The sequence below is a fragment of the Aspergillus luchuensis genome, chromosome 3, assembly GCF_016861625.1.
Source record: "Aspergillus luchuensis IFO 4308 DNA, chromosome 3, nearly complete sequence".
Classification (NCBI taxonomy): Eukaryota; Fungi; Ascomycota; class Eurotiomycetes; order Eurotiales; family Aspergillaceae; genus Aspergillus; species Aspergillus luchuensis.
In genome coordinates, this window is record NC_054851.1 from 4506789 (window position 1) to 4525653 (window position 18865).

Sequence of the window (18865 nt, forward strand, 5' to 3'; positions counted from 1 at the left end):
TGTCCGTTCAGTACAGTATCCACAACTTACTCTTTATAAGGGGCCAGCCGGTAACACGTGTACCGGGCCAGCTCATGAGTACATCAGTACTTGAACAACCGCGGTATTTGCATCTATTCGACTTTGCATCTTCTATATACTCCCATCCTCATGGCTCGCCGGATTCAACCTCAACCTAAAATCTCAGCAATGAAGGCGGTCATTATCCCCAGAGATACAAAAGTGTATCGACCGTCAATCCTACCGAACCACGATGCTGGTGGCCGTTTGCGGTTTATAGCCAGCCTAGACACCGCACAGGATGACCCTAAATTAGCAAGGCAGGCATACAGCGGCCGTTTCCTCGACCCAAGGCCTAGTGAGTCTATCTCATACGCTGTTCCCTGATTTGACCGCAGGAATATGCTGACATGTGGTCAGGCAAATGTCAAACACTGCCGCAAAAGTCGAGTGCCTCACGGCCAGTATCTGGGACACCAAACCATGTGGAGTGTAACCCATCGTTTGGCATATATGTTAGAACGCCCGGCACATCCTGCTTGTTCAAAAGCGCTCTCGACCACGCAGAAAGACTGGAATGCTTCGTGATCACGAGACTGGTATCCAAGTATCTCCAAGCCCGTTTCGGAAAGGACCACCACTATTGGCCTCCCAATGTCCAGCGCAAAACACCGCTTTGTCTTAGTACGGAAGGTATGTATGTATATCACATGTTTGCGTTGTCGCCGAGACGAAGGTCTCTTACAGAGAGCGTGGGCTGTTTATTACGGTGACTTGATGTTGGACCTGGCTAATCGGTACAGAGAAGAAGCTAGTTCTATTGCACTGGTTCCATAGAATCCCAGTTGAGTATCTGGTGAGCGCTCTTTTCAATCAGCACGCCACGTCACGATTGTCGTCAAGGATACTGGAACGGCTGGAGGCTGCCTGCCTTGATTGCTCGTGTCGCATTCAGAACTAGGACTCATGTTATATAAGTATGAAATTTGTAGTTGCTTATGGTTCAGTATATTGCTTCCACGGATTTCCCTTTTGATAAGCATCCACGTCTTTCATCCTCTCGGGGGAGAGACGTCGGTGATAGCGTGTGTCGTAGAGTCGGCTCTTTTACAAGAGCGGCAAGATAGGGAGGTGACAGTGTTCTGGACGCTCAGTGTTATTCCAGAATTAAACTGTATCTATCTTGATGGCGGCTTATACAGTACTTTATGTTCTGTCAAAATCTTGCAGTAGGCAAAGACTGTAACTACCCTCAATCACCATGTAGACTGGACCAGGGTGTGCTTGGTGCAAGGGTTCGCCCCTTACTCTTTGATAAGCCCCAACTTTAGGCCAGAAGGTGTCCAAGCTTCCCTGCTCCTTTGTTTGGTTGGGCCAAAGGTACTGTACATAACCATCTTCTATTCCTCCTATTCACAATTTCTGATCTTTCCCTTAACGTATAAGATACTCTTTGGCTCCCTGCTTTGTCTGCTACAACCTTGCGACAGCTAAAAACCCCCAAGTCCAGCAATAGAGTATAGAGAATGCCCTTGAATCCTTTCTTATCAATTTCCCTTCAAACTGCCGTGGTGGTGACCACACTGGGCTTCACCTCGGCCCCTTCAAGCCTGAGGCCTGGCGCATTGGTGATTGTCGCACTATGTACTGGCCATTGTATCTCCACCGCATTGGGATACTTCGTTCGGACACCATGGGCCAGCCTGGCAGGTGGTTATTCGGTCATGTTACTGCTTCATTATATCGACATAGGTTTGTTGACGCGTTGGGAATTTGCTGACCCCTCCGCGGCGAAATCGCCCGAGCCGCTAAATGCAACCTGGGTGGCCCGTGTACGGTTTGGTATCTGGGCGGCCTTCAATGCGCGATGCATTGGAACGCCTGAGCAAGTGAATCATGTTCCTGAGGCGATCACCTGCGACCGAGCCGCATTTCTCCGTCGATCTGCGGGAATTATCCTCCTCAGTTACCTGGCCCTCGATGTGCTCGGCTCGATGGGCGATCCTGAAGTGGGATCTCGCTTCCTCGTTGCATCTCGTGTGCCGTTGGTTCGGAGGATCTCCGAAATTACTGCGGAAGAGATCGCCATTCGAGTCTTTTCGGGCATTGCAGCTGGCATAGGCTTATTGGCCAGTCAGGGTGGTTTCTATTATCTCTTCGCATTCACCAGCGTTCTTGCGAGGTGGAGTAAACCGCAGGACTGGCCTCCTTTGTACGGAACCTTGTCGGATGCATATAGTCTGCGAAGACTGTGGAGGTAAAAACCCCTCTAACTCTGTTCTTTTCTTTATTGGTATTCAACTAATACCGGAATAGTCGCGTGTGGCACCAATCAAATTCTCACAAATTCCGCGCCATCTCTCGATTTTTTGCAAGCGATATTTTTCGCTTCCAGCTGTGGACGCTCGCCGATCGATATGCCAGAGTTGTAACGGTGTTTGCAACCTCAGCTTTCATGCACTTTCTTATTGACTTATCATCGGGGCTATTGCCATCTAGCTCCGGGGCTGTGCAGTTCTTCTGCACGCAGGCCTTCGGTTTAATATTGGAAGATCTGGCAATCAATGCTTACTCTGTTATACTTCGTTGTGGCGGGCCGTCTCGCAATAGGACGGCGTCCCGCGGTGAACGGATATTTGGTTTTCTCTGGGTCGGAAGCTTTCTGGTCTGGTCGTTTCCTGCATACCTTTATCCGATGTTGTATCGTTCCAACGCAGGTCTTAATGACTCGGTGGTCCCTGTGAGCATTGTCGGAATGTTACAAGACAATCTCTGAATGTGACATGGTGCAGCTAAGCAGTGGGCAATGAGCTATGATTAATCAGGCGTTTTGCCTTTTGTAAAGAGCAGGCGGGTGAAGTTGCATAAACGAGATGAGGGTTGTGAATTTCAGCCCCCAATGTGGTGAGGTAGTCAGGTAGAGCGCAGTATTTGATGGTATTATCAATCGTGTCTTCAGTGATAGTAGATTTCGTATGGATTCTTTAAACTGCATTTACCGCTTATCACAGGGGATCAGAAAGTTTTGTAGGGAAAATTCAGAGACCCTCTCGCTTGCCTGCACAGCCTTCCTTCCGTGGCCCCTTTTGCTCCTGGCATGCATGATCCATGATCCAAGATGCTTCTTGGCTGGCATAGTAAGTGGCCTGTCAGCTTAGGCTGAGACCGATGCTGCTACGTATCCAATTGGGCGTGTTGATCGCCAGTTGCTCATGTCACATTGAAATATCGATGGAGGAAACTGACAATGTTCACTTTGAAGGTAGAAAATACCAGACTACAGCGCTAACGGAGACATGACGGCTAGCAATCGTTATCGCGTCTCTGTGTTGTGGAACATTTTCTGGTAGTCCTCGATACTACAATTGTCAGCGTCGCTGTGCCCAGTACAGTTGGTCTCGAAATTCCACTGACCTTGAAACACAGACCGATTGTTTTCTCGCCCCACTGCCAAGACCTTAGCGGGGAAGTTATAGAGAGCCACGCGCTTAAGAATGAGGGTGGCCAGGAATTTTGATTGTACAATACCTGAAATATATATAAAACGGTATTGAATTGTGCCCTTATGCTAATGGCTTATTAAATCCGCACAATCCCACCACGACAATAGTTAACCACGGGAGATACCCATGGAAGTACATGGAACCTCCCGCCCCGGCACCGTAGATCTCAGGGAGCTAGGAACGCCTGTTCCTGGTCCCTTGCAGACGGGCCATGTGGCATCAACTTCCCCTTTCTGGCAACCACGTATCGCTGCCTTGTTGTAACTCATGCAGTCGATAAACGCACAGTACTTTTTCTATTGTTTGATGTGACAAAATAAGACGGTCGTTTCCCAATCCTCTTCGCCTGCAGCTGTTAACCGTTATTCGCCGGCGAACAACAGCTGCTGAGGCAGCGTAGTGTGCGAGTTTTGACCCGATATTGCTAACCACAGGAGTCTCGATCACTAAAGAGATGAGCTCGGGATTATTTAGCCCTGGAAATGATGACGTCACATACCGAAACGAATCGTGGCGATGCGACGAGTCGCCATGGTATGCACCCACTCCCGGAAATTTCAGTCGTACCTCCTCGCCGTCAAGTCTTAGCCTTGTCAACGCCAACTCTCCGACCTCCTTTGAGTATCCCGCCCCTCAACCACGCGCCTCCCACACAGATAAACTTCCGCTCCTCCAGTACGGAGACTGGGTTGAAGGGAAGACGTATGATGAGGACCCACCCACCTGTATTCACTATTGGATTGAATGGAAGGTTACTCTCAACACAAAGACTGTGATCAAAGATACGGAACAAGATCTGGTTCTTGCCCCTGGATTTTATTGGAGGCTGTTCCTCCAACCAATATTGAGAGAGAAGCTATGCCTCAAATATCCACACAAAAAGATTGCATTGGACGACACGTCCATTGTGGTGACGGTTCCTCGGCGTGACAAACTTACTCGACAGTTTGATAAAACAGATATTGACTGGCCTGATATCGAGAGACAGCTTCTCGAATGGGTCCATCACTTCCTTGCCGGCAAGAAATTGAAACTCTTAATATCATTCAACTATGTAGATGACAACCAGGACTCTACAGCCAGTCGCAGGGCGACTGACAAGCGAGGTGCATCTTCTGCCACCCAGGGTATGCTTCAGGATCTTGATCGGGAGGTCAACACGGAGGAGGAACTAACTGGAGAGCCTGCGGCCTGGAAGCATGTCTACATGATAATGCGCTGTCCCGGTTCGTGTGAGTTAGGGCCGCACTGTTGGCAGGATCCATACGGGATGAAACATTATAAACTGTACAGAGATGAGCTTTTGAGCCTGGTCCGGTACGTGAAGAGTGGGAAGAGATTAGAATCCCATGAAGATGTGCCTGGCATGTTCCGTGAGCAGATCTACAGGGCTGAGAGGCGGCGGCTTGAAGGGCAAAAGAGTCGTAGTCGCCTCTCATCAGAGTCAGCCTACCCGCCGATTACCATCACAAATGTGCTTCCCGCACAGGCCACGCAGCCGGGTATGTCATCATCGCCACCCACCTCGGAAGACGCGTCCATCTGTTCCACCAAGGCTTCGCGACTTTAAATAGCAGGATTTCGTGACGCAAATGTCCAGGCCTACTGTGACTGTTGCCAGTCACAGGTTGCGAATGAGTCGTGGAAGGATGAATTTCGTAAAGCATGTGACGTGGCTCTGGGTGATGGGTTAGACTTGGACCAGATCGATGAGTTAAGCGATCCCGAATACTTCAAGAATCGGGGAGTAAAATGGGGCATTGCTCGTCGATTCGTAAGAGATATCAGATACTGGGTAGACAACTTTTATTGTCATGCGGATGGTGGGGAGTCAGATTGATAAGATAAACAATTGTGTTGTCTTTGGTTAATCTACATAAGCTATCTTCCTATATGTGTGGTACAGCCGTGAAATGCTATATATATTCGTCTATCAGTACACCTGTGCCGAAAATGGCCTTCAGCACTCTGCACCCTTGAACCAACAACTCCAACACACCACTCAAGAAAAGCGTCGAATCCTTGATCTGGATTATCTTCGTACTCATACCACCTCCGCCTGATGAATTGTTTGAGTTCAGCGAAGAACTCCTCAATAGGATTAAGATCTGGAGAATAGGGTGGCAGGTATAGCAGCTTAACTCCTGCATTCAGGCACATCTGTTTTACCCGCTCTGTACGGTGGAAGGATGCATTATCCATAATGATTACGGACCTCGGCGCTGGCCATCTGTTGCAGTGGTGGAGAAGCTGCTCGATGAAATCCTCAAACATACCGGCATCAGTTGAGCCTCTAAAAACTCGAGATAAGAGAACACCCTTCTGAGTGTAGGCAGGCAATATCTGATAACGTTGATCACGGTGGAATTTAGAAATCTGAACTGGTGTAACACCAAGGGGAGACCAGCCAGTTCGCCGAAATCCTATCCTCTTATCGCAGCCCGACTCATCCACGTAAACCAGCTGGTTTGACGAGTAAGGGGATAGACTATGCAGGTAAAAGTCTCGCAAATCTGCATTTTGTTCCCTTGCTCTTTGCCGAGCCGCCTTATTCGACCATCCAATAGAAGCAAGTGCCCTGCTTAGACTCTGTTTAGTTACACGCTTTCCAAAATCATCATATATAGTAACCACTAATTCATCCAAATAGAGAGTTGGTTTTTCCTTCAAGCGTTCCAACACGGCTTCAAGCATCGTTGGGGTGATACTTCGAGGGCGGCCGACGCCATTCCGGGGGGCTCTGACATTGCCAAACGCCTCCAGGTTCTGACGGATATATGTTACAGCTTGCTTGCTACAACCAGCGGCAAAGGCGATTTCAGCTCTCGTCGACGACCCGTTCTCGATCATATGCTGAATCTGCTCGAGCTGTGGAGCTTTCAGATTTGCCGGCATCTTCGATACATGTGGGATGGAGCTCTGTGGTAGGGAGCACAACCTGCTACGTGGTGTTTGCGGAACGAAACCCGCGATTGTCAGCACGGCCCGATAATGACTCCGGTGCCCGACCAGCTGCTGAACCTCAATCGTGGCTCTCCCTGTTTGGACGATGCTGTCTGTAGCATCGCTTTTCATCCCCACCCCTCCTCGGAGGGTACTTCTCCCTTCCAAGCATGATCCTGGTGAGGACATGGGAACTGGTAGTCACCAAATTGGGTAAACCATCTCTGGTGGATGTTTGAACCACCTATCTCTGACTCAATTGAGCTCCAAGGAAGCCGCACCAACCACCAGGTGTGAAACATGAACCACAGATTTGAGCTAGAGAAAAAGCAAACAAGCATGACGCGTCAAAATTGGGCCTCTCTGCAGCTAATGGCTGGCTGAAAACCACTCCCCTGTCTTCAGCCATTATTCTTTCCCCCGGAAATAGCCAGATTCTCCGTGGCTCTTTCCCTTCTTACAGTCTAACTTATGTTTCCAGCCACATCTACTACGCATCTCTGCGACCAGATCTCCTTGCAAAGCAATTCCGCCGGTGTGACTATGGATACTCCCAGTGATTCTATCCATAGTAAGAGACACGGCTTCTTCGGACACTGGAAGACTGTCTTCAAAGGGCGAAAAAGAGACAAAGATACACCTCTTGTTGCCCTGAAATCAAGCACATCAGTCGTCACCGCAAACCCGGACGCAAAAGGCGGCCCTTCCAATTCTAAATATGACAATTCCCAACCCAGCGGCCATAATACGAAGAGCTTTTGGCAGATGGCGTATGACGAGTTAACAGAGAGCGACCCGAACCTTTTCCCGCTTACCGGGACAAAGTCAGGGGATGCTGGCAATGCACGAACGAGAGAGATACTGGATGAGGTAGTTGAGGCAACAAAGGCGCAGTACAAGAAAAAACAGGGAAAGGATGGCATTCGGGCCACAGCCGATAAAATATTAAACTCAGTGCTGTCTTTCCAAGATGTTCTCGATAACATTGTGAAATTTGATCCGACTGGGTACGCTTCCAGTGCTTGGGCGATAGTTTCCCTTGGATTAACGGTACGGTCCTTGCACCAGCCAAGCCAGACAATCAGCTAATGGTTTAGATGGCTAAAAATCATGCAGACCTCCAAGGGGCTCTGTTCGACTCGTCGGGATACCTGGCGGATTTGCTGACTCGTTGTGCCTTCATGGAAGAACAGTTCTATGGGGATAGAGATGATGTCATAGTGAATATCGAAAAAGAACGATCAATTGTCCGTGTGTATGTGGCAATTTTGCGATACTCTGCCGAAGTATGGAAAGTACAACAATCCAACAAGGGAAAAGAAATTGTGCAGAGTATAACAACTATAACAGGCCAGCCACTTACGCAGTTCAAGGCCTTGATCAAGGAAGAGGAGTCCCACCTGCATCAGTGGCTGGTCCTGGACCAGCATGTGCGCCGCCAAAAGGAAGCAGAGGCTATTCTGAATCACCTCGATCAATTGACCGTGGATATCCAAAATCTGCGCGATGCAGTTGATATGTTAAATCTTCCTTTTGCCAAAGGCGCATTTTTTGGCTCCTTCGAGGACCAGCATGAGGATGAATGCCTTATTGGAACACGAACCGAGTTGCTTCGACAGGTGCAGGACTGGGGTAGGTCCGGTGACAGATGTATATTCTGGTTGAGCGGAATGGCCGGTACTGGCAAGTCTACTATTGCAAGGACGGTAGGCTGATTATTTAAAGAGGATGGCATCCTCGGGGCAAGTTTTTTTTTCAAAAGGGGCGAGGGAGATCGGGGCTCAGCAGTAAAGTTCTTTCCAACAATTATGAAGCAATTGGCAGTCCACATCCCTCAAATGGTCCCTGGAATCCGAACAGCTCTTGAAAACGATCCTACGATTCCAATAAAATCACTTCGAGAGCAGTTTGATAAGCTCATGTTACAGCCATTACTCGCTGTCAATCATGGTGAAGCCATGGGTTCCACCGTGATTGTCGTCGACGCTTTAGATGAATGCGAACCAGAGAAAGACGTGGAGATCATCCTCGATCTTTTACCCAAGATTGAAATGGCAACAAATATGGCAATCCGGTTCTTCTTAACAAGCCTGCCTGAGTTACCCATCCGTTTGGGATTCGACCAAATTGATAAAAGCAAATACCAAAATACTGTCCTGCAGAGTTTGGATGCTGATGTTATAAAACATGACATCGCTTTATATCTTAGAGAAGAGTTCTCAAAAATACAGCAGAGGCGCCAGCATGATCTCCCCTCCGGCTGGCCTGGAGATAAAAGAATCGAAGTCTTAGCAATAATGGCTTGTCCGCTCTTTATCTTTGCAGCCACGGTGTGTCGTTTCGTGGCGGATAGGCGTTTTGACCCGGACGAGCGGCTTCAGGAGTTTTCCACTAGTTCTACAGGATCAAAGATGGATGGCACATACCGACCGGTTCTAAACCAACTTCTTGTCCAGGATGCTACGGGCAGGAATGAACTGATTGAAAAGTTTCAGAAGATCATTGGTGTAATTATTATTCTTGCTAATCCGCTCTCATTGAACTCTCTTGCGGAGCTGTAGCTTGACACACCAGAACACAATAGCAGCATTTATCTGGAACGTCGCATTCGTCTAGAACGTCAAATCAGGGCTCATCTGGATTCATTTCATTCAGTCCTGTCTATACCCAGCGATGCAAGACTACCTATACGGACCCTGCATTTGTCCTTCCACGACTATCTGGTGGATGATCGTACGAAAGACCAAGAGGCTACGGCTCAATTCTGGGTGGATAAAAAGGCAAAGCATGAGCTCATAGCCAGCCAATGTGTTACTGTTATGGGCCGTTATCTCAAAAAGAATATTTGCAAACTGCCAAGCTATGGGACCAGCCGAACAGAAATACATCTGGATTCTATAGCAAGATATCTTCCACCCGCCCTTCAGTACGCCTGTCGTTACTGGGTTTACCATCTTACCCAGAGCTCAGCACCAGCCAGAATCCTTGACAAAGTGCTCACATTCCTAAACGAACACCTACTTCATTGGTTTGAAGCTATGGGTATTATGGGGATGACATCTGAAGCCATAATTGCAGTGAATTCGTTGCTCCAACTGACCAAAGTGAGTAATAAACTAGCTTGTGGCAGCTGACCGACTAACGGTGGTGGAAAATCTAGGACAGATCCAGTAATAAGATGCATGTCTTTGTATTAGATGCACGCAGATTCATCCTTAAATTTGCACAAATTGTTGATAAGGCACCATTGCAAGTGTATAGCTCTGGCCTGATTTTCGCACCACATAAAGCGTTGATCAGAGAGACTTCCGAGAGAAAACTTCCTGCTTGGTTATCCAGAGGTCCAAAGGTAGAGAGTATTGGAATCCAGAGATGCAAACACTGGAGGGCCATTCTGGCTCGGTTAGCTCAGTCGCCTTCTCAGGCAACGGCCAGCTGCTGGCATCCAGCCCGGATGACAGCACCATCAAGCTGTGGGATGCAGCCACAGGCGCTCTTAAGCATACACTGGAGGGCCATTCTGACCTGGTTTACTCTGGCGCGGTTTACTCAGTCGCCTTCTTAGGCGACGGCCAGCTGCTGGCATCCGGCTCGGGGGATAAGACTGTCAAGCTGTGGGATATAGCTACAGGCACTCTTAAGTATACACTAGAGGGCCATTCTGGCACGGTTTTCTCAGTTACCTTCTCAGGCGACGGCCAGCTGCTGGCATCCGGCTCAGATGACAACACCATCAAGCTATGGAATACCATTACGGGCGCTCTCAAGCATAACATAAGCACTGACCGCGTTGCCACCAACATTGAATTTTCGGAGCACCTGCCGCTCTTGACTACCAACATAGGATCTTTCGATATCCGAAACTACTATGAAAGCTTCTCAACTTCCTCTGAGAAGGTGGCAGAGGTATCTTTGTCAGCAGATCGATGGGTTACTATTCAGGGTCAAAGAGAGCTATGGCTACCTCCAAATTATTGTCCTTCCTCATCAACAGTTAAAAACAGCACTATTGCATTTGGTAGTACGAGCGGCAGAGTTGCCATAATTGCGTTCTCAGTCATGTGAGGTACCCTGTGGTGGACTGCATTCCTAGCTCTCTTATTTTTCAAATCTCTTTCCAAGAGGAGGGTAAGGGAGACTGGGGCTTTATATAGCTATCTACAGAAATTACCAAAGTTTTCGCGATATTTCGGGCCCCCTTCAGTAGGTGGTGGCAAAGCACCGATACTTCTAGAGAGCAGCGATAAAACCCATTGACTTGCCCCAGCTTTTCCGGTACTCAAGTCATGTGACTGCATTTTGTCCTGTGTGCTGGAACCTGGCCCGAGGTTATAAGCATGTAAAAGTCACATGATATACAACCAAACCGTCTTAACAGTTACCGACCAATACACACTGTATTGTATCGAAGATTGCTCAAATAATCGGCTCGCGCTAAGCCCTTGGCAGTGGGGCTGAGAAACAATAGTCATGTGTCTGAAGGTCAAAGGAATTTCGAGACCGCCTGTATCTCCACTAAATTTCAAGCCTTTGATTGTGGGTTAGTATGGCTCAGCCTATCTTCTGACGATGACAGCGGTTCAACCCCGCCTTTGGCAACGTGTTTCAGCTCTTCGATGCAAAGTCAACTTATCTTAGTATCGCTGTTTTGTTTGAAGGGGAGTTTAAACGACTAGTCCATGTTTCGTGCCTACCATGTTGACCTGAGAAGCGGGATTCGTAGTATGTGCTGCTAGTCCGAGGTCCACGGCTTTCACTGTCGGTCGAGCGATTACAGGGGCTGGTGCTGCTGGCTTATATCAAGGTGCTCTCAGCATCGTCGGGCTGAGCGTTCCGTTAAGGCAACGGCCGATGTACTTGGGAATGTTACTGAGCGTGTTCGGTATCGCCGCCAGATTGGGATCACCAATGGAAGGTATCCTTACGCAGCATGTGCCCTGGCGGTGGTGTTTCCGGATGTAGGGGCTCCTCATCCTTGAACGTACCCACACACACACACACACACACACACACACACACACACACACACTTCATTCAAGCCCGGCGGCTCAGCCGGAGGGGCAACTATCACTGATCTATCAACACCGGTTCTAATGTACATCTGCGGTATCTCCTTCGAGCCCATACATAGACTCTTTCAGAATATGTTCTCTCAACTGTCAATATCGTAGGATCCCTGTGGGTTAGTAGTTTTGTTAATAGACTGGCTTGAAGGTTCTTCTTCAAGTGTTCAACATCCTATCCTCGGCAGTTGAAGCGCGTCTACCGTGGCAATGGCAAATCGTATTGAGGCTCGTACTGCCTCCAAGTTCGGTGTCCATTGCTGGTCATCGGAAAGCGATTTCCCGCCCAGACAGCGGGAAAGATTGCCCCGGTGAGTTCGAGTACATTGTAGCAGTGCGATCCGTTGCGTAGTCCACTTCCGACATCGGAAGAGGAAATGCTCCACGGTTTCTCTTGCTTGTCCGCATGCACACTGGTCTGTCTGCGCGACATTGATCCGGTAGAGATACTCATTTAATCTTGCCATGCCGGTCCGGAGTTGAGCCAGCACAGTTGCTTCTTTCCACGATAATCCATCATACAGCTGTCGCGTGTGCTTTCCTGGGAGTGCTGCATCCACTCGTTTGACGTGTCTCCCTACGTCCTCTGGCAAGGCTTTCGTGGTGACAGCTTGGGATCGTGCGAGATTCAAGGTTGTTGACTTCATTCTGGGAACCTGTGCTTGTGGGATAGCGTCCTCATGGGTCGCGGCCCTGGCCTGCTCCTTAGCTAGGCCCAGCAGTTTGTTGTCTTCGCTGGCAGGGACCCAAAGTATCTTGATGTAGTTTCCTTTTCTCCGCAGTCTGTTCATCAGCTTGTACGTCTGGCAGACGAACTCCTGGCCTGACTGTTGTCGAGGGTTCCGCATCGTGAGGGCCGCCGCTTTGTTGCTTGTGAGCAGCCTGAGCCTGAAACCTTCCAGTCCCACCAGCCCATCTAATATATGAGCTATAGCCGCTAGCTCTGCGGAGAACGGATTCTGCTCTGATCTTGCGCCCAGTGTCATGGAAAAGGTCTTCAATTTCAGTTTTCGATATCGAGGTGGCTGCTTCTCGATCGCCACCCCAAATCCTACCATCCCCCCGTCCGTGCCGAGCTGCTGGTCGCGATCTGTATTGACCCACCCGGTACGGCCCGTGGGTCCGGCATGGCTTCGCCATCGGTCTGCATACGTGTCTCCCATGGTGCTAATGTAAACGGGTTAATCGTCTCCAGTGTTTCCATATCAATGTTCTTCAGCGCGTTTGCCACCTGGTACAGCGGCGAACGGTTTCACCGTTTGAGTTTCCTGATCCGAGCTGTAGTTCGGCGGAGCGGATTGGTGTCTGGGAGCGTGTGGAGATCCGTCCACATTTTCACTGCCCGCCTCCAAAAACGGTGTTGCGCCGTGGCAATGTGAGCCTCTGCCTCCGCGACGCTGGTTGCAACGGTGAGAAAGGTCCCGACGATTGCCTGCGCTCCCGCCCTTTGAACTCGGTTGATCGGCCCCGTGGCCTTATTTTGAATGCATGCATCCAGACATTAGAGGCGTAGTCCACTACAGGGGCCACTGTCGATGTGAATAGCTGCCGTGCTGTTGCTGGAGAGAGGCCGCGAAGTCGCCGCAGCTCCATCGCTGCCTCCAAGCATTTGGACGCTGCCCTTGCAATATGTTCCTTGTACTTGAGTCTCGCGTCCATGATGACGCCCAGGATCTTGACATGGTCTTTGGGTTCAACGGTTTGTCCCTTGACGGTGAAGGGCCCCTTGTCCGATTTATAAGCCTTGGGAGTGAAGTGTATAATGGCTGTTTTGTCTGCTTCGAAAGTCGCGCCGCTCCTTTTCTCCCAGCCAAGTGCTTCATTGATAATAGCTTCAATACCTTCCCGGTTACTCTGCGCACTTGGTCCGGTCACCCACGCAGTAAATCATCTACGAACGCGATCGCACCTCCCTGGCTGTCGATTTGTCGTTGTACGATGTCTGCGTTGAAGAAGAGGAATAGGATCGGGGACAGCGGCGAGCCCTGCGGCAGTCCAGCCTGTGGCAGGCTGTGGACCTCAGACAATTGCCCATTGATTTGGATAGCCGCCGTTCGTTCCGGGCAGAATGCCTCAACCCACCGGAGTGGCTGGTCGGGAGCAAACCGTGAGTCTCCACCGCGTGAGATCCTTTCTGCGACCACGGATTCCAGTACCTTGCCCAGCGTCGCGAGGAGCGAAACCGGTCTCCATGCTTTGGCAATGGTGTAGTTCTCTTTGTTCGGCTTTTTGAGCGGTATGATCTTCGCATGTCTCCACTGTCTTGGCAACGTGCCTTCTTCCAGCGACGCCTGGAAGAGATCCAGGACTCTGTACTTGACCGTAGGCCAAGTCATCTTCCAGACTATTGCTGGCAGACCGTTTTCGCCAGGTGCCTTCCAAGACTTTGCCGCCATCAGCCGTCGTTCGATCTCCTCTATCGTCATGGCAAGCATCTCGACGGGCGCTCTTTGTGGTCGAGTCCCTTCATCGTCAATGTTGTCCGGCAGGGGCGGGAAGAATTTGGCCAGCAATTCTTCTGCCTGCTCCGTATGATCAGTGGTCGTGGTCTCATCCGCTCTGAGGAGCTGCGGGATCTTCCCGAACGCTGCGTCTTCTCCCGACTTCAGGTATCTAGCGGCTTTCCATATGTTATCATTGTCGGCAAGAAATTGATTCCAGTGCTTTTTCTTTTGTTGCCGGATGGCATCATGGTATTGTCTTGCCGCGCCTCGGGCCATTGTCTCCAGGTAGGGTGCTTTTCGTCCCGCCCGTCGCTCGGAGCGGGCGTGATTCCTCCAGTATGTGTGTATATGTCGGAGCTGCGTTAAATCAGCGGTCCACCACCGCTTCGCGTGTGCTGATGGTTTTGACTTTGGTGTTAACGCATGCACCGCTTCCGATACCGCCGACAGGAGCCGATCGGTTTTCTGCTGCACTGTGCCCTCCGCCAGAGTGGCGGCAAGAGTGTTCGCTATCCTGGCATTAATCTCTTTCCATGGAGCATTTTTCAACAGAAGTGGTCCCTGATGCTGTAGGAGCGACCAGGGGGCATCAAAGACGGTCTCAATAGCGCAGTGGTCCGAGCCGTGCTCCGTCCCGAGTATGGCACACTTAATCACGGAGTCTGTTAGGTTGTCCGAGGCCAGGACCAGGTCGATCGTCGACTCGCAGTCCCCGCTGTATCCTCCGCCATGCCATGTCTCTGTGCCTCGTTTGAGAAGACTACTGAGAGCACATTCGTTCATGAGGTCGATGATTGGATCCGCTTCACCTTGTCTTCTCAAAGACACGTCGTCTCCTCCCCAGAGTTGGTCCTGCCGGTTGAAGTCTCCCAAAATCAAAATCTCCACCACCGCACCCGTATAGCCGGATGGATGGATGGATGGTTTCATTTACCCTGACCCCTCGCTAAGGCGATATGCAGGCTACTACCACTATATGTATCTATTTAAGAAACATTGGTCCTGTACCACTTCTTAAACGAACTTAGAGCCTCGTCGGGGCCTATTGTGGCCTTTGCGCCGTTGATGTTAGTTAGCTGCCCTTATGGCACGCGGCTTCGAAATCGCTGGGATGCTTCCGCAAAATCCAAGACGGCCTCGACTGTCTTAGTGCGCGAAGCGTTGCTGACTCTACTTCCACCCTCCTGACAAGATTCGCCCAGCAGGACTGACATGCTATTGAGCGCATCACCGACCTTTGCCCGGAGCTCTCGACGTAAGTCTCTGAGCAGCGGGCAATCTAGAAGGACGTGTATTATACTTTCCCGTTCACCGCAGAGGCACTGGTCATCATCGCGGAAGCCGAACAACTTTCCGTACGTGGACAGCCAGAAATGTCCAGACCGTATCTGGGTCAGAAGGTATGCTCGATTTCTTGGCAGAGCTCCGTAGAGTCGTCTGGTGTATTTTGCTGGCAGTGTGTTGTCGATTTTCCGAAGATGGCCGCTGTCCCTGGACTCTTTCCATTCTTGCTCCCATTGAGTAAGGATTCCTTGCCTGATGTATGCTCTTTCACGCGAGAGCAGGGGAGAGAACGGGTGTGTCTTGCCAAATATGGCTGCTTCTTTGGCCAGCCGATCGGCTGTGTCGTTACCGAGGATCTCGCTGTGTCCGGGAACCCACTGCAATCGAATCGTAACCCCGTGTGTTCTCGTATTCTTGGCTGCTTGAAGGATCGCATAGATAATTTGTTGGCCTGATTTACTACCGGGTTTCTGAATAGCCAGCAGTGCTGACATGCTGTCGCTGAATATAGTGACTGTTCTCGCTCGTTTCTGGCCGGCTCTCCGCTGTTGCAGCACGATTTTATTGATAAGATTGATCGCATAAAGTATACCGATTAGTTCGGCGGCATGCACCGACCATTAACCCATGGGTCCGACCTGTATCTGTAGGCTCCCAGTCGTTACCGATTAGTCATCGAGGACTGCGGCTGCGGCACCCAGGTGGCCTTGGCACCCCGAGGCGTCGGAGTACACCACAAGGTCCGACTCGGACCGTGCTGCCTCCGCCTACTCCATCGCTATTTCTCTATTGGTCGCAATGTCGATTTTAGAGAAGGCTTCAGTCCGCCACGGTGATTGTGGGGCTGGATCAATCATTTCCAGGTCGTCGAGCCTTTCTAGGTTCATGGTTTTCAGAGCCTCCGCGAGCGGGAACCGGGCGTGTGATCCGACATTATCTCGTCGTCTCCGGGCCCGAAGCAGGACTTCCCGGATTGGATGCTTCCGCGGAAACATGTGGAGTTGAGTGATGGTGGTGTGAGCACGCTGGCGTAGGCGAAGATGGATAGGTAGTATATAAGCTTCGACATCGAGAGTGGATGTGGCTACCGTTCGGAAGGCGGAGAGAATGCGAATAAGTGCCGTACGCTGCACGGTGCGTAACTGTCTCAGGTGTGTTTTGTCTCGCAGTGAGTCGTGCCACACAGTTGACGCATATTGGACAACTGGTGTGACACACGCTTCGTATAGCTGTCGCATCTGTTCAGGCCGAAGCTGCCGCAGCCCCCCAATCGCCACGTTGACCTTGGTAGCTCGCTTGACAGCTTGTTGCACATGTTCCTTCCACCGTAGTTCATGGTCAAAAATGACGCCGAGGAGCTTTGCAGTTGTTGGAGTGATGACGCTGCTGTTTATGGTGTGATATGACCTCGACATTGTTCCCTTCTCTTCCTGATGATATGGATGAGTTCAGTCTTTTCGGCAGCAAAGCTCGATCCTGTTTTCCGAGCCCAGGCTTCAATCCGGGGTATATCCTCGGATTGGAGTTTAGCCAAGTTCTCTTCAGCAGATCGTCCAACCCGCCAACGGAAGTAATCGTCGATGAAGGCTGATGCACCGCCGTGAAAATTGACTGGTTGGTCCACCAGATCACTGTTGAAAAAAGCAAAGAGGATAGGGGATAAGGGGGAAACTTGCGCCAGCCCGGCATTTCCCAGCGGTATCACATCGGAGCAGTAGTCATCGAACCCAATTCTGGCTTGTCGACCGCTCATGAAGCTTGCAATCCACCTTCGAGCGACCTTAGGAATGCCTTTAGCTTGGAGACGAATATCAAGACTGGTCTTGTTCACGCCATTGAAAGCACCCTTCAGATCAAAGGCTACCAAGGTAACTACTCTCTGTCCATACCACGCCCGGTCGATTGCGTTAGTCAACACCAGCAGGGCCTGCTCGGTTGTTCGCCCCGGACGTCCGCCGAACTGGGTGTCCGGGAGAAGTCCGTAGTGCTCTGCGAGGTAGGACAGCCGCCGGGCCATTACCGCCTCAAGTAATTTGCCGAGTGTGTTCAGCAGTGAGATCGGCCGGTACGCTCCCGGGATCGAGTAATCAGACTTCCCGGGTTTACGTAGAACCACAAGCCGGGCGCTTCTCCACTTTCGGGGGTGGTACCCTAAGTCAATCGATGCTGCGAAAATTCGCGTGATGAGGTTTCCAAGGTGTCCCCACAGCCGTTTCCAGATCAGCATCGGGAGTCCGTCCTCTCCGGGCGCCGTCGAGCTCTTCGCTGCCTGTAAGGATCTATAGACTTCGAGTTCTGTAATTGGTTGCCATGGAAGTTCCGCTGGGATTCGTATGAGTGTCTCTTCCTGGGCCGGCGCCATCGTCGGGAAGAATGTATCCATAAATGCTTCGGCCTTCTCTTGGTTTCCAGTCACGCTGCGGTTATCGACCTTGAGAGCCGGAACGCTGCTCCAGGATTCGCGTGGCCGCATGTATGTCGCCGCTTTCCAAAGCCTCCCTTCCCCTGCTCTGTCCAGAAACTGTTTCCAATGTGCGGTTTTGGCTTTCTCAATTGCCCGTGTCCATGTCCGGCGCTTTTGGCGCATATCCTCAGAGAGTAGCTTAGTGTAGGGGTCGTCCCGTCCTGCCCTTGCGCAGCTCTCTTGCCATTTACGCCGTGTTTGGTTTACTGCTTTTTGTTGGGTTTTGAGGTCTGGTGTAAACCAACGCTTAGCATATGGTGACGGTTGTAGGTTCGGGATGTCCTTGTCAATGGCCGTCGCGGTCGCTAGAATAAGTTTCTCCACCGTGGCATCGAGTGTTTCAATTGTGTCTGGCGTCTCCCAGGGCCTCATGCTTCCCCATATATCCCATCCAATCTTTTCCCAGTCGGCTCGTTCGTACGCCTTCCTTGGTTTGGTGTCGGGGTTGCGCGGCATTCGGAGGCTCCATTCCGAGTAGGTTGCTCGGTGGTCGGAGCCGTAATTATCATGGTAAAGATGGCATTTGAGAAGCATCCCCGGACGGTCCGTCAATGTCTGATCGATAGTAGAGTTTCTACCGGGGTGGCTTAGTGACCAGAAAGTTGCCGTGCCGCGTGGGAGGCAGCTCCGAAGGCTGTAGGTGTTGAAGAAATTGATCAATTCGCTCGCATCTTCGATGAAACGGGATTGGACATGGTTACCACCCCAAGCCGGGTGGTGACGATTGAAGTCTCCTGACAGTATGAGACTAGTGGTCTTTTTTGTGTTTTGTAGAGTACTATGTATCGTGTCACGTATGGCTGATAGTACACGTCTTGCTGACGCTTCTCCCGGATTATGCATTGGTATAGGTTCGATGTACACCGAGAAGACCAGAATCTGTAGTCCGGGTGTCCGGATCTTGATTGCTGTTAGATCAGGTTGGTCGCAGTGCACCTGTTGGTAGGAGGACGTAGAGAGTCTCCGATTAACATAGATAAGGCTCCTGAATCTGACAGAATCGCTTGTTACTGTTGGTCGGTGTAGTCTCCATGCGCTATGGTTCACATGGCTTCGATATATAGTGGTAGATGGTTCCTGGACGAGGAGTATGTCCAGGTTTTGGGTCTGGTTATCATTGATAAGGGCTTCCATGCAGGGTTTCGATTTCATCATATTCAATTG

At 50.5% G+C, this 18865-nt stretch overlaps 6 protein-coding genes across 6 annotated transcripts; all 6 read left to right on the forward strand.

The window, feature by feature from the left end:
- Positions 1-150: 150 nt before the first annotated feature.
- Positions 151-961, forward strand: AKAW2_31520S (uncharacterized protein; the record flags this gene model as incomplete). The annotated part of the gene is made up of 3 exons (XM_041688154.1): positions 151-358; positions 421-693; positions 804-961. The coding sequence occupies 3 exons, from the start codon at positions 151-153 to the stop codon at positions 959-961; spliced, it is 639 nt and encodes a 212-aa protein (XP_041541967.1).
- Positions 962-1724: 763 nt separating this feature from the next.
- Positions 1725-2776, forward strand: AKAW2_31521S (wax synthase family protein; the record flags this gene model as incomplete). Its single annotated transcript, XM_041688155.1, has 2 exons — positions 1725-2257; positions 2317-2776. The coding sequence occupies 2 exons, from the start codon at positions 1725-1727 to the stop codon at positions 2774-2776; spliced, it is 993 nt and encodes a 330-aa protein (XP_041541968.1).
- Positions 2777-3957: 1181 nt separating this feature from the next.
- On the forward strand, positions 3958-5073 carry AKAW2_31522S (uncharacterized protein; the record flags this gene model as incomplete). The annotated part of the gene is made up of 1 exon (XM_041688156.1): positions 3958-5073. The coding sequence occupies one exon, from the start codon at positions 3958-3960 to the stop codon at positions 5071-5073; it is 1116 nt and encodes a 371-aa protein (XP_041541969.1).
- A 1916-nt stretch (positions 5074-6989) lies between these two features.
- Positions 6990-8161, forward strand: AKAW2_31523S (uncharacterized protein; the record flags this gene model as incomplete). The annotated part of the gene is made up of 2 exons (XM_041688158.1): positions 6990-7496; positions 7544-8161. The coding sequence occupies 2 exons, from the start codon at positions 6990-6992 to the stop codon at positions 8159-8161; spliced, it is 1125 nt and encodes a 374-aa protein (XP_041541970.1).
- Positions 8162-8254: 93 nt separating this feature from the next.
- AKAW2_31524S (uncharacterized protein) lies at positions 8255-9007 on the forward strand (the record flags this gene model as incomplete). Its single annotated transcript, XM_041688159.1, has 1 exon — positions 8255-9007. The coding sequence occupies one exon, from the start codon at positions 8255-8257 to the stop codon at positions 9005-9007; it is 753 nt and encodes a 250-aa protein (XP_041541971.1).
- An 811-nt stretch (positions 9008-9818) lies between these two features.
- On the forward strand, positions 9819-10511 carry AKAW2_31525S (WD40 repeat domain-containing protein; the record flags this gene model as incomplete). The annotated part of the gene is made up of 1 exon (XM_041688160.1): positions 9819-10511. The coding sequence occupies one exon, from the start codon at positions 9819-9821 to the stop codon at positions 10509-10511; it is 693 nt and encodes a 230-aa protein (XP_041541972.1).
- Between the last annotated feature and the right edge of the window lie 8354 nt (positions 10512-18865).